This window comes from Propithecus coquereli, unplaced genomic scaffold (genome assembly GCF_000956105.1).
Source record: "Propithecus coquereli isolate 6110/MARCELLA unplaced genomic scaffold, Pcoq_1.0 Scaffold138, whole genome shotgun sequence".
Classification (NCBI taxonomy): domain Eukaryota; kingdom Metazoa; phylum Chordata; class Mammalia; order Primates; family Indriidae; genus Propithecus; species Propithecus coquereli.
Genome location: NW_012138080.1, coordinates 3,496,716 through 3,516,016, shown reverse-complemented (window position 1 = coordinate 3,516,016; position 19,301 = coordinate 3,496,716). Strand labels below are relative to the sequence as shown.

Genomic DNA, 19,301 nt, shown 5'->3' with positions numbered 1-19,301 from the left:
AACTCCTGGCCTCAAGTAATCCTCCTACCTTGGCCTCCCAAGTAGCTCTGGCTACAGATGTGTACCACTGAACCCAGCTGAATCCTAGGTTTTATGTAAGAAGGAATGAGGCAGAGATTTAGCAATTTGATCCAAAATTTTTCCAAATTTTTCAATTATTTACACATAAAAGTAATGATTTGAACATTGAAGGTATTTTCCCTATGTAGAGTGACTAAAATCAATAAAGCTAAAGTTTCCATTAACAGATGCTCCCATGAAAATGTTAGCCAGAGTGATTAACAGCATAGGCTTTGAAGTCAGACAAATCTAGATTCATAGTTCAGCTCTGTGATACTGAACAATTTACTCATTCTGAGTCTCAGTTTCCTCCTGTGTAAAACAAGGACAGGATGATAGTACCACTTGATAGTATTATTGTAAGGGTCAAATGATATATGTAAAATACAGTACCTTTTACACAGTAAGTATTCTATAAATGACATCTGTTATGGTTACTAGTACCTTTACCAATGAAATGTAACTTTTTGCAATAAATCTGAATCCCCACAAATATACAAATTAAAAAAAAAATCCACAAAAATCCTGATAATCATTACTGGGGAAAGGTAAAGGAAAAGGTCATTTTTGCCTGGAGTCATTAAAAACTATCTGTGACTTGATTCGAAAATAAGCCTGAGATGTATATAAATTTCTTGCTAAGGGTCTATAATCCTTCGTGACAATGATTCCTAAAATATTTATGATAGAGTTTCAGTAAACACCATTCAAGTAATAAAGCAAGCAATATCAGTCCCAATAATCAAGGACAGATAGGGATGCTTAGATGGTACTGTTAATAGATTCCTTTGGTTTATTAGATTTATTACATTTAGTACTTACCTCATGTTTTTCTGTTGGGATTAATGGAGTCTGTAATTCAAGTGTTTTGAATTTAGAAGAGGCTATAGAAACAAAGACTTTCCTTATCTCAGTGAAATACTACTGGAACAACTCTGATGGGGCATTTCTCCCTGACTCCCTCAGATTTGGAAATCTAAATTGACACGAAAGATTCTAGTAACTACCTCAAAGTTAACTAACAATGAACAAGATCCTTTGTTGTAGTTTTTAACATTATCTTTATAAATGTTAAAAATTCACAGATAATTTCAATGTAATTCATAATTTGTTACCTTTGAGAGCTAAGTTGAGCATATCACCAGCCCGGAAAGAAATTTCTTCTTCAGATACAGCAACAAAATCATATTCTGCTCTAGCAACTACATGGTCATCCTCACCACTTGCCCAGTTGATGTTGTCTATAAGACAAATCAAGAATTAAGATTAGGTTAGCAAAATTTAAAAAAGAAAAATGCAAGTATTTCACTGGCTATGGTTTGCAAACTGCATAATTTTATTTGTCAAACGTCCTCCCCTCCCAAGTAAATTCTATAGTAAACACTATGTTAAATCAACCAAACATTCACTAGGATATTATGAACTTTTTCCTTTTCTTTAAGCTCCAAATTTCAGTTCACTTACTTTAAGCCAGGGGTTGGCAAATTTTTTCTATAAAGGGTCAGATAGTAAATATTTTGGGTTTTACAGACCAAGAGGCAAAATAAAGGATATTGTGTAGTTACTCATGTAACAAGAGAAAACACAATTTCCATAATTTTTTTTACTGATAAAATTCAAAATGTAGTAACAGTTTTGTTTTGTTCTTTTTTTGTAATACAGTTCTACTACTTAGCAGATTGGAATATTTTGGGGGGAGGATATTTCACTTCTGTAAGTGTGTGGTTTTAATTGAGCATATTCATTACTTGGAAGCTTAATAGACTAGAATTCTGTTAAATTCTTCTCTTGATATTTGCCTTTTACCATGTCATTACATTGCAGATTAATCATTTCCTTTGACAGCCTGGGAGGTGTATAAAACAGTGTGATATTACTTGTGATTCAAACAATGTTAGCTGCTGTCAAAATAACTTTATTACAGCATAAGTTTTGCATATAAGCACTGTTCTGCCTTATAGTTTTATGTTAAATTTATTAAGAATATAACCAAGTCTGCAGCAAAAGCTGATTTCCAAAGCCATTGCAAGTGTTTAGTAATAGTGGTTGAAGGTGGTTCTGTTTAGAAAAATTTCAGTCTTGGTCTCAATCTCAAAAAAATAAAACCTAAGCCTTGTTAAACCATTGAACTGCTGTGTGGTAGAGCAAGTCTTGATATTCAGCTTCTACAACTGACAAAAACTCACAAAACTGACAATGCTTATGTCACAAGAGTGAATAGAGTTTACCTTTGACACTATTGGTTCAATAACACATGATATATTCAAATATTTTCTGCAATGTACCTGATGATGAGTAACATTAATATAATGAATAATCATAGGCTTAAAAAACTGGAGAGGGGTGGTGGCTCACACCTGTAATCCCAGTACTTTGGGAGGCTAAGGTGGGAGGATTGCTTGAGGCCAAGGATTTGAGGCCAGGAGTTTGAGACCAGCCTAGGCAACAGAGTGAAAACCTCAATCTCTGAAAAAAAGAACCAAAAATATTAGCCGGGAATGGTGGCACAAACCTGTTGTGCCAGCTACTTGGGAGGCTGAGGCAGAAGGATTGCTCCAGCCCAGGAGTTTGGGGTTGCAGTGAACTATGACGATACCACTGTACTCTAACCTGAATGACAGAGTGAGAGCCTGTCTCAAAAAAACGAAACAAAACAAACCACCCCCCGTATTTTCAAAAGCTTTGTAAATTTTGTCCAACTAAGTCTTCCTCTGATCCACCTATATTTTCACCACCATCAGCTTCAATACATCTTAGCAGATTCCTCAGGTTGTACTGAATTAGCATTTTCGACTTCCTTGAAAATATTAGTGTCTGTATTTATACCACACAGACTACTCACAGAAGCTAATTCTTCAGCCACTTCTAATTCATCATTGACCCCTCAAATAAACAACTGAGCACTACTTAGTCCATTTTATGGCACTATAACAGAATACCACAGACTGGGTAATTTATAAACAAGAGAAGTTTACTTATTTTGCTGACAGTTCTGGAGGCTGATAAGTACAAGATCAAGGGGCTGCATCTGGTAAGGGCCTTCCTGCTGTGTTATAACATGGCAGAAGGAACCACATGACAAGACAATGCAAGCAAGAGAGGACCAAACTAGCTTTTATACCCAACCTTGTGATGAGACCATTCCCTGGATAACATCTAACCTAATCACCTCGTAAAAGTCCCACCTCTTAACACTGTTGAATTGGGAATTAAGTTTCCCATACATCAACTTCAGGGGCCACATTCAAACCATAGCAACTATTAATATCTGTTGGGTAATCATGAGCCAAGGAAAAACAGTCGAATCATTTGTGCTTTGTTTTAAGTTGGCTATGTTGTTCCAAATGCCTTCAACTTTTTAAGAAACTCACCTAAAGGCTAATAGTCTTAAGCAAGTTTACTTTCTCCAGACACATATCTTTGGCTATTGCAATCACTATTGGTAAACATCTTTCTTTGCTTGACTAATAAATGAACCTCTCAGAAATTTATTTTGGTTGTGGCCTCATTTTCTTTCTTTTTTTCTTCTTTTTTGGTGAGGAAATTTGGCTGTGATGAGATTTCCATTCTAAATTTTCTAATTTTTCTGACTGTTGATTTTCTATGATGAGTGTTCAGTCTCATAATGTTGATGTGCATTACATTTATTTAGCGTAACTATAGTGTCATTGCATAATAAATACAGTACTTTACCATCTAATTCAATAACAAAATAATCCATACTATACTGTGCCTTAAAAGTATGACACTCAGGCTAGGCGCAGTGGCTCACGTCTATAATCCTAGCATTCTGGGAGGCTGAGGTGGCAGGATCGCTTGAGCCCAGGAGTTCAAGATCAGCCTGGGCAAGAGCAAGAAAGTCTCTACAAAAAATAGAAAAAATTAGCCAGGTGTGGTAGTGCATGCCTGTAGTCCCAGCTACTCAGGAGGCTGAGGCAGGAGGATAGCTTGAGCCCAGGAGTTGGAGGTGGCAGTGAGCTATGATGACTCCACTGCATTCTACCCAGGGCAATGGAGAGAGATTCTGGTTTAAAAAAAAAAAAAAAAAAAAAGTGACACTCAAAGTCCTCTTTTCTCTTCTTGTGTGCCATGTATGCACTTAAAATCTTAAAAAACACATTGTGGTATAACAATGTATATGTTTCTCAACATGCCGTCAAATTATAACTAAGTTATTGAGATCTGTAGTGTGCAGAAGTGTGGAACAATGAGACTCCCACACATTGTCTCTATGCAAACTACTCAATTCTGCTGTTATAGTGCAAAAGTAGGCATAACAATATGTATACAAATGAGTGCACGTTTCAATAAAACTTTATTATTGAACACTGAAATTTGAATTTTACATAATTTTCACATCACAAATTCCTTTGATTTTTTAAATATTCTTTTAATTTTTTTCCAACTATTGAAAGATATAAAAACCTTTCTTAGATTGTGGGCTGTACAAAAACAGGAGCAGGCCAGATTTGGCCCACAGGCCATAGTTCACCAACCCCTGCTCTACGTAGTTAAAGTGACAGGACATAAATTTCCTCAATTTTACTTCTCCTTAAAAATCTCTTTGTATCATTACACATTTCTCCTTCGTTTGCCTCAAATAAAGAACTGCTCCTCCTTTTTACCTGGTTACTTGGATCACAGCCTCTCTTACAATAGGAGAGATGGGAAGCTTCTTCATCATTTAACTTATGTCTTCCCCTTATTTACAATTGTTCCTCTCCTGCCTCCTTCCTTTTAGCCTAAAAACATTCTCAGATCTCTTCTCTTCTTAAAAAAAAAAAAAAGCACAACAAAACCTGAAAATAACCACATTGACTTTTTCATTGAACTAGGCTATTATTTTTTCCTCTCCTTCCACTCATTGCTAATCTTTTCTTTTTCCACCTCTTCTGACTTTATTTACCCCTCTCCCTTGCTACAGTTTCTGTCTTCTCCACTCCACCAAATCTACTTGCTGGAGCTTGATAATCTCCAATTGCCGAATCTAATGATCTTTTTTCAGTTCTTCATCTTATCTTATTATAGCACCTCACATCATTCATCATCCTTCTTCTTACTCTTGAAAATTCCTTTCATCCCTGCCTCTATAATGCAGCAATCACATGATTCTATTTCTGTTCTTCCTGATTTCCATTTTACCCCTCCTTATTTTCCGACTTTCTACCATAGTAATATGATCCACTTATACTATTTCAACTATCACTTCTATGTTTCTATGGATGACTATTTTTTTTTTAAGAGATGGGGTCTTGCTGTGTCACCCAGGCTAAAATGCAGTGGCATGATCATAACTCACTGTAACCTCAAACTCCTCGGCTCAAGTGATCCTCTTGCCTCAACCTCCTGAGTAGCTGGGACTACAGGTGTGTGCCACCGCACCCAGCTATGTGGATGATTCGTAGCTCTTTCCTTTTTGTTTTTTTTTAACCTCTTTTCTAAGATCCTGTCCTCCCTTTTAAACTGCTTTCTGACACTTTCTCAAATTTATCTTGAATGTCCCACTGGCACATCAAGCTCAATATAACCCCAACCAAATTAATTGTAATTGCTCACAAACCAGTTGTTCCGGGTGATTTCTCTACATTTATTTTACTAGCTTTACCTACAAATACATATCCACAATTTGACTCCATCTCAGGACCCATGTCACTGCCACTATGAGCCAAGCCACCATCATCTCTCACTTGAATTAATGTAATGGCCTCTTGACTTTCCCAACTGGCCTCTTCTGCTGTAGCTCTACCTAAGAACCATTCTTAGCAAAAAAGATTTTCTTTGTAAAATGTATGTCAGGGCATATCACTCTTGCTCAAAACTCTGTGATGGCTTCCCATTTCAGAATAAAGGCCAATGTTCTTACAAATATTTACGGACTTATACCATCTACACACTGTAATCTTCCACCTTCATCTCCTGCCACTCTCACTTTGCTCCAACCACACAGGCCTCCTTGCAGTTCACATGATATACCAGGCACACTGTCACTTAAATACCTTTGGACTTTTGCCATTCCCTATGCCTCAAACACTCTTCCCTCAGAGTTGCAGGGCTTATTCCCTCATCTCCTTCAGGGAGGACTTTCCTGACTATATGTAGCACTGCAATCCCAGTATCTACACCTGGCACTCCCCAACATTCTTCCCTAATTTATTTGTTTTCCTATGGCACTTAGTACCTTCTGACTTATTATATATTTTACTTATTTGTTTACTGTCTCTCCCTATTAGATTGTCACAAGGGCAGGGATTATTTTAGTCTGTTGTATCCTTAGTTCCCACAACTGTGACTAGCATGTAGTAGGCACTCAACAAATATTTATTGAATTAATGAATAAAACTCTCTCTCTGAAAATCCAAATTTAAAGGACTAGGGCATGTTAATTCCTTCTTTCCCTTTATGTACCACATTTGGTCAATGACTATACCCATTGGTTCTATTACATCAATCCTGCTTCTCATAAAACCTAGTTCATTATCTCTCATCCAATTTAATGCAAAAACATCATATTTATTATATAGCTTCCACATGCCATGTTCGATATTAGGAATACAAAGGTGAACATAACCCAAATCTTTTATGAATCCTACCAACTAATTTCAATCAGTTTAATCTCTACTGATTTATCTTAAACACTTCAGACAGACTGACCTCTTTAGAGCACTGTTTATATTATATATATGTCACAACCTGCTAAAAAATAAAACAACAACACAAAAACTACGAAAAAACCATCCATTCTTTACTAAATGGAAATTAAGTCTCATAATGGCAATTAAGGTTTTCTACTATTAGCCTTCAACCTAATTTCTCAGCTTTCTTTCGTACTATTCCATTCAATATTATAGGACAACTACTGAACAAATCTCATATTTTCTGCCTAAGTATTTCTGTTCAAGCTGGTCCACTGGATTGACAGTCTTTGTTTCCTGACCTAACTGATGAAATGTTACCTATCTTTCAAAAATCTAACTCCGGCTGGGTGTAACAGCTCACATCCGTAATCCCAGCATTTTGGGAGGCCGAGGCAGGAGGATTGCTTGAGGCCAGGAATTCAAGACCAGTCTGGGCAAAACAGAGTGAGATTCCATCTCTACAAAAAAAAGAAAAATGAGCGTGCACCTATAGTCCCAACTACTTGGGAAGCTGAGGCAAGAGAATCACATGAGCCTAGGAGTTTGAAGTTACAGTGAGCTGTGATGACGCCACTGCATTCTAGCCTAGGCAACATAGCTGAGACCCTCTCTTAAAAAAAAAAAAAAATGACACGGATGCCATTTCTTCCTGGACAAAAATGTTAGCTTCACTTTTCTAAAGTGAGATAGTACTCTGTACCAGTTGATAGAATATAGGCTTAACAGTCAAGCAGCCCTGGTTTTATTTACAGTTTTGCTTTATCAAAGATGTAACACTAGGTAAGTGAGTTCTCTGAACCTCAGTTTTGTCACTTTTAAAATGATGATAATTCCTATTTCTTTGGGTTGTTGAAACAATTTAATGAGATGAAATACACTTCACCTGTTAGACACTCACAGACCGAAAATTAAGGGATGGAAAAAGACATTCCATGCAAGTGGAAACCAAAAAAGACTACAAGCAGCAATACTTCTATCAGATAAAATAGATTTTAAGAGACAAACTGTAAAAAGAGAAAAACAAAGTCATCATATAATGATAAAGGGGTCAATTCAGCAAGAGGCTATAACAATTTGAAATATACATGCGCCCAAAAATGGAGCACCCAGATATTTAAAGCAAACATTATTACAGCTAAAGAGAGTGATAGACCCCAATACAATAATTGTTGGAGACCTCAACACTCCACTTTCAGCATTGGACAGATTATCCGACAGAAAATCAACAATGCAACATTGAACTTATCTGCACTATAGACCAAATGGATCTAACAGATATTTATAGAACATTTCATCTAACAGCTGCAGAATTCACATTCTTTTACTCAGCTCATGGATCATTCTCAAGAATATACCAAATGTTAGGCCACAAAACAAGTCTCAAAAAATTTAATAAAATTAAAACCACACCAAATATTTTCTCTGGCCACAATGGAATAAAACTAGAAATCAACAACAAGGGGAACATTGGAAAATATACAAACACATGGAAATTAAACAATATGCTCCTGAATGACGAGTGGGTCAATGAAGAGATTAAGAAGGAAATTAAAAATTTCTCGAAACAAATGAAAATAAAAACACAACAAGCCAAAACATATGGGATACAGAAAAAGTAGTAATAAGAGGAAAGTTTATAGCAATTAATGCCTATATCAAAAAAGTAGAAAAGCTTCAAATAAACAACTTAATGATGCATCTCAAAGAACTAGAAAAACAAGAGCAAACCAAACCCAAAATTAGTAGAAGAAATAATAAAGATCAGAATAGAAATAAGTGAAATTGAAACAAAAAATACAAAAGATAAACAAAACAAAAAGTTGGTTTTTTGAAAAGATAAACAAAATAGACACACCTTTAGCCAGATTAAGAAAAAAAGAGAGAAGACCCAAATAAATAAAATCAGAGATCATAGTATTTAAGTTATAGGATAAAAAAAAAAACAAAAAAATCAGAGATGAAGGAGACATTATAACTGATACACAACTGATAATGTAGAAATCCAAAGGATCATTAGAGACTACTATGAGCAACTGTATGCTAATAAATTGGAAAACCTACGAGAAATGGATAAATTTCTAACATACAACCTACCAAGATTGAACCAGGAAGAAATACAAAACCTGAATAAACCAACAAGTAAAGAGAAGCAGTAATAAAAAGTCTTCCATCAAAGAAAAGCCCAGGACCCGATGGCTTTACTGCTGGGGAATCCTACCAAGCATTCAAATAAGAACTAATACCAGTCCTATTTAACCAATCCAAAAAATTACAGAGATAGGGATACTCCCGAACTCATTCTATGAAGCTTGTATCACCCTGATACCAAAACCAGACAAAGACACAACAAAGAAAGAAAACTATAGGCTAATATCTCTGATGAATACAGATACAAAAACCTTCAACGAAATATTAATACTAGCAAACCAAATTCAACAACACATTAAAAAGATTATTCATGATCAAATGGGATTCATCCCAGGGATGCAAGGATGGTTCAGCATATGCAAATCAATCAATGTGATACATCATATCAACAGAACAAAGGACAAAACCCATATGATCATTTCAACTGACACTGAAAAAGTGTTTGATAAAACTCAACATCCCTTCATGATAAAAACTCAAAAAACTGGTACAGAACTAAGTTACCTCAACACAAGAAAAGCTGTATACAGACCCATAGCTAGTATCATACTGAATGGGGAAACACTGAAAGCCTTTCCTCTAAGATCTACAACAAGACAAGGATGCCCACTTTCACCACTGTTATTCAACACAGTACTAGAAGTTCTAGCTAGAGCAATCAGACAAGAGAAAGAAATAAAGGATATTCAAATTGGAAAGGAAGAAGTTATCCTTGTTTGCAGATGATATGATTTTTTTATCTAGAGAAACCTAAGACTCCACCCCAAAACTATTAGAACTGATAAACAAATCCAGTAAAGTCGCAGGATACAAAATCAACATACAAAAATCAGTAGCATTTCTATATGCCCACAGTAAATAGTCTGAAAAAGAAACCAAGAAAGAAATCCCATTTACAATAGCTACAAATACAATAAACTACCTAGGAATAAGCTTAATCAAAGAAGTGAAAGATTTCTATAATGAAAACTATAAAACATTGATGAAAGAAGTTGAAGAGGACACAAAAAAATGGAAAGATATTCCATGCTCATGGATTGGAAGAATCAATATTGCTAAAATGTCCATAATACCCCAAGCAATCTACAGATTCAATGCAATTCCCATCAAAATACCAATGACATTCTTCACAGAAATTGAAAAAAGAATCCTAAAATTTATATGGAACCATACAGGACCCAGAATAGCCAAAGCCATCCTAGGGAAAAGAACAAAACTAGCGGAATCCCATTACCTGACTTCAAATTATACTACAGAGCTGCAGTAACCAAAACAACATGGTACTGGCATAAAATCAGACACATAGACCAATGGAACAGAATAGAGAACTCAGAAAAAATCCACACATCTGTAGTGAACTTATCTTTGACAAAGGTTCCAAGAACAGATAGTGGGGAAAGGACAATCTCTTTCAATAAATGGTGCTGGGAAAACTGGATATCCATATGCAGAAGAATGAAACTAGACCCTTATCTCTCACCACATACAAAAATCAAATCAAAATGGATTAAAGACTTAAATCTAAGACCTGAAACTATGAAACTAGTAAAAGAAAACATTAGGGAAATGCTTCCAGACATTGGTCTGGGCAAGGATTTCTTGAGTAATACTCCCAAAGCACAGGCAACCAAAGCAAAATTGGACAAATGGGATCACATCAAGCTAAAAATTTTCTGCACAGCGAAGGAAACAATCAATAAATCGAGTAGACAATCCACAGAATCAGAGAAAATATCTACAAACTATCCATCTGACAAGGAATTAATAACTAGAATTAATAACAACTAAATAGGAAAAAAATCAAATAATCCAATTAAAAAATGGGCAAAGGATCTGAATAGACATTTCTCAAAAGAAGACACATGAATGGCTAAGAGGTATATGAAAAAATGTTCATCATTAATCATCAGCGAAATGCAAATCAAAACCACAATGAGATATCATCTCTTCCCAGTTAAAATAGCTTTTATCAAAAAAATACAGGCAATAATGAATGCTGGTGAGGATGTGGAGAAAGAGAACCCTCAAACACTGTTGGGGGGAATGTAAATTAGTGCAACCACTATGGAGAACAGTATGGAGGTTCCTCAAAAAACTGAAAATAGAACCACCAGATGACCCAGCAATCCTGTTGCTGGGTATATATCCAAAGGATGGGAATTCAGTGTATCAAAAAGGTATCTGCACTCCCATTTTTATTGCAGCATTATTCACAATAGCCAAGCTATGGAATCAACCTAAGTGTCCATCAACAGAGGAATAGACAAAGAAACTGTGGTACATGTACACAACGAAAAATATTTTATAGCCATAAGAAAGAATGAAATCCTGCCATTTGAAACAACATGAATGGAACTGAAGAAGCCAAGGACAAAAAGACAAATCTTGCATGTTCTCACTCATATGTGGGAGCTAAACAATTGATGTCATGGAGACAGAGAGTAAAATGACTGTTACCAGTGGCTGGGAAGGGTAATGGGGAGAGGGAGATACAGTGGTTATGGTTAATGGGTGCAAAAATATAGTTAGATAGTTTGATAGTATGAACAATATTTGATAGGACAATAAAGTGACTATAATCAACGGTAAGTTAGGGTACACTTTAAAATAACTAAAAGAGTGGAACTGGAATGTTCCTAACACAAAGAAATGTTAAATGACTGAGGTGATGGATACTCTAATTTCCCTGATTTGATTAATTCACATTGTATCTCTGTATCAAAACATTATGCACCCTATAAAGATACAGAACTATTATGTAGCCATAATTAAAAATTAAAAAAAAATAGCTGAAGAAACCTTCTGTCATAGTCCTTACCACACTCTTTCTGCCTAATTTAAATTACCTGTATATGTGTCTTAACATATATTCGAATAAGTTTGAGAAAGTTAGGGATTATGCCCTACATATATTTGTATACTCCACAGCACCAAGTTTTAGTACCTTGATAGCACTAAGGTAATGTTTACTGTTAAATTGAACTAATAATAAATCAATCAGCAAACCTGTTTTTGCTACATATTCCTCTTCCACTTTTGAAGGTGTTAATTTAAAATATAATTGGATCAAAATAGTCAATACAAGTTAACACAAAGACAGCTAATTTAACAAATATATTCTCGAAATCTGAGATTGTTAGTTTTTAAGCCCGTTCCCTTACCTGTTACTTCCTCACTGTGGGTAGACAGCAGTTTCCAGATGAGGTAAGGACCACCAAGGATGACAGCAAAGAACAAGAATATTGGCCAAGATTTTGCTGAGTTAGCTGCTCCGTCCTCAGCACCAAGGCAAGCCACAGTTCGTTCACTTTCTGCCCACAGATCCTCATTCTCAGAGCCTCTTCTTAAACCTACCATTTGCTGTAACCGTCTGTAAAGATACCTTATAGTCCTAACTAATGCAAAAGCTGAAAAAACCTTTGTAAAGTGTATTTTTAATCGAGAAAAGTGATTTGCTACATCCAATACTGCCCTGAAACTGTTATAGACAGCTGAAAAGGTAGCATCCATCATCATACTGACAGAGGCAAATGCATGCACAATACTTTCAATGGACTGAAATGCACCTCTGCTGCTTTCTTCAGCTTGCTGAACAAATCTACTGGGTGGAAGATCATCTACACGGAGGCGGTTATAGCCCAAACCATTATATCCATAACTATAAGGGCTATAGCTTCCATAAAATGAATTTCCATAGGCACCATATCCAGAGGAAAATGAACTGTAAGCAGGTCTGAAAGTGTTCACATTGCTGCTTCCTGTCTGCTGTGATGGTCTTGGTAGAATGGGTGGGGGCACTCTGGTAAGTGTTGGTTGTCCAGGTCTTGTCACTAAAGAAGGACCCAAATCAGCAGATCTAAAACCAAAAAAGATTCGAAATAGTTACTTAAGCCACAATAAATACAATTTAAAGCAACTACTAAACCCCTCCTATATAACTAGTGCTGTGACCAATTCTACTGAAGATGTTTTGAGTTAGAAATAGTCTCTAATATTCAGATGCTTAGAATCTCATTAAGACAAAATGAGTAAGATAAAATAGCTGACTGAACTCTTATTTACTTATCCTGGCATTATGAATACAGATATGTGTCACTTAATGGTGGGGATACATTATAAGAAATGTGTTGTTTGGTGATTTTGTTTTGTGATCACAGAGTATACTCATACAAACCCATATGGTATAGCTTACTACACACCTAGGCTATATGACACAGCCTATTGCTTCTAGGTTACAAAACTGTATAGCATGTTACTGTACTGAATAGTACAGGCAACTGTAACACAATGGTAAGTATTTGTACATCTAAAACAGTGAAAATACAGTATTATAATCTTATGGGACCACTGTCATTCATGTATTCTGTTGTTGACTGAACCATCATTATGCAGTGCATAACTGTATTATCTCCAATCTGTGGTGTCTTTTTTAAGACACTTGTTAATTTTCTCAAGGTTAGTTACAACTAGATATTTGTTCATCCTTGTACCTAAATAACACTATCTTAATTACTATAGTTTAATAATAGGTCTTTTTTTGTTTTGTCTTTCTAGATTTCTGTGTGCATATACATGGAGAAATATTTTTACAAAAATATGGTCATACCATGAACACCACTTATAATGGTATCTAGTGTCAATTTAGATCTATATCTTATTTAGTGTCCACATAGGTATGTATCATTAAGACTGTGTAGCCTTCTACTGTGGAACACCAAAATTTATTTAATTCCCTGTCACTGGACATTTTTGTTTTATTAATATTTAGACACTGTAAACAATGCCTCAAGCAACATCTCTATCTCTGTATCTCTGTGCCTCTATTTCTGGTATAATTATTTCCTTAGGATAAAGTCCTAGAAAAGGAATTACAAGGTGTAAGATCATTAATATTTTTTAAGGCTTTAAGATGCCTTTAAGGTAAATCTGGTACATCCTGCTTCCACACATATTCCTCTTTACAGCCAGTACCGAAGCTACAGCTCTCAGCACAGGCAAAGACAGCCAGGATGCCCCAGTTTACACTCCTGCCCAGTCTGTCGGCCTTCAGGTAGGTAGTTCAGCAGCTGAGGCATGACCTGGAATTCAAATATTCTTTTGGAACCACAGAGGCAATCTGTAACATCCTTTTCTTGAGGGATATTTTCACCAGAAATCCAGATGGGGGCAAGACCCTCCGTAACTGAGAATCTGTTCTGGTTCAAGGGCTATTTGAGTTTTAAACTTCTGGAAAATTTTATCCTCCCTGGATTCATGTTTTGCCACGGAATCTAGTTCTTCCTCAAGTGCTTCACCTACGCTGCCCAGAATCTCTGTAGCATCTTCCTTTTCCACAACTTCAGGCATAATCTCATCTTCTGTTTCTATTACAATTTCAAATTCAGAAAAAGGAAGTTGTGGTCTGGAATTGCATGGTCCCAATGATCTGGCTGTGAACACGCCTGCTTGTGTCCTGATCTCCAGTCGAGAGCCTGACGTACCTTATAGCAGTAGCGTGCCTTGTGACATAGGGAGCATGTTTTGGGGCCTGAACAGCCACAAATCCTTCAGAGATGAATGCCAGACTTAAGCTGGAAACACACAGATTCTCTTGTTTCTGAGGGAGGATTCTCAGAAGGTGGCTCAATATGAGTCATGGTCATTTTTCCTGGGTAGCTTATTCCTAAAAGCTCGCGGCAGCAGAAGAGGAAGAGGCAGGCATTGGTGGAAGGCGTGGGCGGCGTGGCTGGCCGGGCCCCCAGGCCTTGGCAGCCTGGCCTTGCCCAGCCACACCGGCTGCCCACCTTGCTGGGGAACTGGTCGCTACGCAGCCGCCACACCAGCGCCTCCTTGGCGAAGCCCAGTTCCACCGGCAAGGCCAGCGCAGACACACAGCCATGAGGCACGCTGGGAGTAGGCTGCCTCTGCTGTCGCCCACTACCCCTATAATAGGTCTAAATATCCAATAAAACAAGTCCTCCGACATTTGTTCTTTATCTTCAAGAGTGTCTTGGCTATTTAACCCTTTGCATTTCCATATAAATTCCACAATCAGAGATTGAAGTTCTATACCCCTCCTCCCCAATAAACCCTTTTGAGATTCTGTTTGAGATTACATTGAATCTATAGATTAATTTGAAGTAAATCAACATCTTTATAATACTGACAGTTTCAATCCACATATGCAATAAATGCTCCATTTATTCAGGTCTTTTAAAGGTCTTTCTCAATGTTTTAAAAAACTTAATTATTGAGTCTCAGTAATGTTTTATAATTTATCGTGTAGAGGGTTTTCTTTAGATTTATTCCTATATATTTAATTTTTTGATGCTATGGTGAATGGTGTCATTCTAAAATTACATTGTTGCTGTTATATAGGAATAATTTATTTTTTTGTATATGATCCTTATATCCAGCAACCTTGTTTTGGATCCTTCTTTTGGATTTTCTGGAATCTTAAGGATTTGCAGTCACATTGTATATGAATAATGATAGGTTTATTTCTTCCTTTTCGGTTTTATAGCTTTGACTGTTAAGGTATTACACCTTGACTAGAAGTGATAGCAGGCATCCTTGCCTCATTTCTGACCTCAAAAGGGAAAATTTCAACATGAATTTCACTATGAATTATTATTTGCTATAGGTTTGTTATAAATTTAGTAGTTCTTTTTTTTTTTTTTGAGACAGAGTCTCACTGTGTTGCCCGGGCTAGAGTGCCATGGCGTCAGCCTAGCTCACAGCAACCTCAAACTCCTGGGCTCAAGCAATCCTTCTGCCTCAGCCTCCCGAGTAGCTGGGACTACAGGCATGTGCCACTATGCCCGGCTAATTTTTTCTATATATTTTTTTTAGTTGTCCAATTAATTTCTTTCTATTTTTAGTAGAGACGGGGTCTCCTCTTGCTCAGGCTGGTCTCGAACTCCTGAGCTCAAACAATCCGCCCGCCTCAGCCTCCCAGAGTGCTAGGATTACAGGCGTGAGCCACCGCGCCTGGCCTGTAGTTCCTTTTTTATTGCTATTTGCTAAGAGTTTTTACCATGAATGAATGCTGAACCTTATCAAATGATTTCTTAGCATCTATCAAGATGATTATATGATATTTCTCCTTCATTCTCTTAAAATGGTAAATGACATTAGTCTTCAAATGTTAAAGCTGCCCTGCATTCCTGAAGTAAAACCAAGTAGGCCAAAATATACTGCTGGATTTGCCAGTATAGTATTTTGTTGAAGATTTTTTATATCTAAGTTCACAAGTGAGAATATCCTGTAACTTTCTTTTATTGTAATGTCTGTCAGATTTGGTTATCAGGGTTATACTGGCCTCTTAAAAAGAGTCGGGGAGTATTTCCTTCTTTTCTATATTCTGAAAAGTCTGTATAATTATTTCTTCCTTAAATATTTATAAAATTTACCAGTGAAGTCATAGGAAACTAGAATTCTCTTAGTGGGAAAGATTTTAATTACGAATTCAATTTCTTTTAGTACCATGCCACTAAAACTATGGTCTATGGACCAGTACAAGTTTGTGAACCATTTGTACCAGTGTACAAAAAGTACAGAAAATGAGATTGTTTAAAACAGCTTGACACTACTGTTTTTACTGTATTTTATAAAAGTACTGGTCATCAACACAAATATTTTGAGATGCACTGTTTTAATAGTTATAGGACTATTCATCTTTTCTATTTGTAAATTATACCTTGCTTCATCCCCTAAATCTCTTTCCTTCCTTTCTACATTTTCACCCTTTTGTCTCTTTGTGCTTCATTCTGGGTATTTTCTTCCCAATTATCCTCTAGGTCACTGCTACTCAAAGGGCCAATTCACAACAGATAAAGAGCTTGCCCCATAATGCAAATCAACAAATCCTTTCTTCACAAAGTATTGCTATCAAGAAAATGTCAGCTGAACTAAGTAGTGTGCTTAGTGTCAAAGTTGCTTACATTCTGGCACAAGTTTCATATCTTATTGTGGACTGCTATTATTCACTTTGGGAAATAGCAGTGAGACTCTGGTAGCTACACAACATGTTTTGAGTAGCATTGCTCTAAATCACTAATTTTCTCTGTAGTGTTGTCTAATCTGTTGTTAAAATCAGTGAGTTAATTTTGGTCACTGTATTTTTTGTTCTAGAATACCAGATTATTAAATTTGGTGACTACAATTTAAGATTTTTAGAAAGTTACAAACATAAGAAAGGGGTAAAGACTCTGTTAAAGCCTCAAGCTCAGGAAATGAAACAAGTTAACTACGGGCTCAGAGACCTGTTCTGTGATAGCCTTAATCTAACCCACTGGTTTTACAGCTAATTCTTATATTGGGGGTGGGGGTGCTGAGGGAACAGGTAGAGGCAACAGGAAACCTACTGGACAGAGACAGAGGAATATGGAAGACAGAAAGGAGGGAAAACAGAACTCTAAAATTCCTACTCAAAATAAGCATATAAAAAAATACCACAAACGAAGAAGTAAAAACACTAAGAAACCAAGCCAACAAAAATCATTGAGAAGAATAAAATTCATTCAAAGGAAAACTAATTATATATAAAATCTCAAAGAGTCTAGATATGTTTAAAATTATCAAAGAAATAAATGAAGCATCATCTGTGGAAAAAAAGGGGAAATGAAATAAAAAGAGGTAAATATTTTTAAAAATTCCATTAGAAATCTTAGACATGATGCCCACAGCCCCAAGTGCTGTCCTGCAACTATTAAACAAGAAGAAAATTAGTTGCTGTACACTACAGAGCAAATGGAAATGCAGAACTTGGAAATTTCACTTTAAGTAATGGTAGTTGAGGTAATCAGATTAACGCCCCACTGAAAACAACTAGAAAGGTAGGAAAAAAAAATAGAAAAATATCTGCTTGAAGCATTAAAGAACAAGGCACTGAGGAATTCTGGATTCAAAATCCAGGAAAAAAAAAAAACCAGAGAGCATGATATTTTGAGATGTTTCTCTAGGGACTAGGGCCAATTTAAGAAGAGACAGCAGACAGGATGAGAAGCTAAGCACAGCTTCTAATAGACTCCATGGCTAAAGAGACATAAACTAGAGTTGAGAATCCTAAAGAAGGGGGCCATAGTAAACCCCCATACTTTGGACCTTCAAGGGATATACACTAGGAATAAGGGTGAAAAGGTAAGCAGGAATAGACTAGCCCTAGCAGGAACTAAAATCACATTTTCAAATCAGCTTAACTTTTGATTAGATTAAAGTTATACTAGATTGCTAGTGGCCTGAAATTCTGGTCAAAAGTAAAAGTCTCTGGAGGAAGATACCATCCCTCACATCACCTTAAATTATCTATATACAACGTCCAGCACTCATTAAAAAATAATTGGGCCTATATGATGACAAAATTACATGTTAAAAAAAGAGCAACATCAGACAATACAAAGAGCTCCATAGGGGATCCAGATAATAGAGTTATTAGGCAGACTTTAAACAACTATGCTTAATATATTAAAAGAAAAACGACAAGATTGGGATTTTTAAGCAGAGAACAGAAACTATGAAGCAGGACCAAATGGAAATTCTAAAACTAAAAAACAAACAAACCTGAAACTATGAACTCAATGACTGGTTTAATACCAGATTAGACACACTGAAAGAAAAATACTAGTGAACTAGAAGAGAATTCATAAGAAAATACATAGAATGAAGCATGAGAAACAAAAGGAAAAATACAGAAAAGAGAGTAAGATACAAGTATATTGAAACATAGGGCTTATATGTGATTTGAGTTAAAGGAATAAAGTGATAATAAGCAGAAGCAATGTTTGAAGAAATAATGGCTGAAACTTTTCTGAAATTAATGAAAGGCAAAGTCAGATTCAAGTATGAATTCACAGATCCCTATGAATTCCACCCAGCATAATACAAAGAAAACCACATTAAGGCCTAACAAAGTATAATTGCTGAAAACCAAAAACCAAGAAAATCTTGAAAATAGCCAGAGGAAAAAAAAGAGATTCTTTTTAAAGGAGCAATAATAAAGCAGAGATGGCGAAAACTGTCAGAAAGCTGATAGAAGAAAAAAAAAAAGGGAAGCCAGGAAAAATTTAGTTCCCTTGATGACAATGTTGAGACAGTAGATCTCTAGACTTCTTGCTAACAATAAATGTCTTTATAGTCCAAAGTACAGTAAGTCAGATATTGTTACTTGCAACAGAAACTATTCCTGGTTTAACAGAAGACATAGGAAAGAATAGTGCTTAAACAATATGTAAAACAATATTTAAAGGTATAACTGGTGAGAATTTTCCTGAATTAAAAAAAAAAACCACGAACTCTGTGGGTCCTAAGTAGGAGGGAACAATATTATGTATGTCTGTATATTCAAATGTAGATACAGTGTAATAAATCTGTATAATATAAATTATTTATGTGTGTCTGTATATTCAAATCTAGATACAGAAGACCAAGGTATCATATGAAATCTTAAAGGCTACTAAGAAGAAGACAGTTTACCCATAA

At 36.0% G+C, this 19,301-nt stretch overlaps 1 protein-coding gene and 1 pseudogene across 1 annotated transcript in view; both read right to left on the bottom strand.

Moving 5' to 3' along the window:
• PEX13 (peroxisomal biogenesis factor 13) overlaps positions 1-19,301 on the bottom strand; it is a 31,706-nt gene that overhangs the window by 2,451 nt on the left and 9,954 nt on the right. Inside the window, exons 2-3 of the mRNA XM_012639231.1 lie at positions 12,005-12,699; positions 1,176-1,301 (exon numbers count right to left, since the gene is read on the bottom strand). Coding sequence (XP_012494685.1) covers positions 1,176-1,301; positions 12,005-12,699 — 821 coding nt within the window. The remainder of the gene's footprint in view (positions 1-1,175; positions 1,302-12,004; positions 12,700-19,301) is intronic.
• Positions 13,759-16,310, bottom strand: LOC105806104 (annotated as a pseudogene).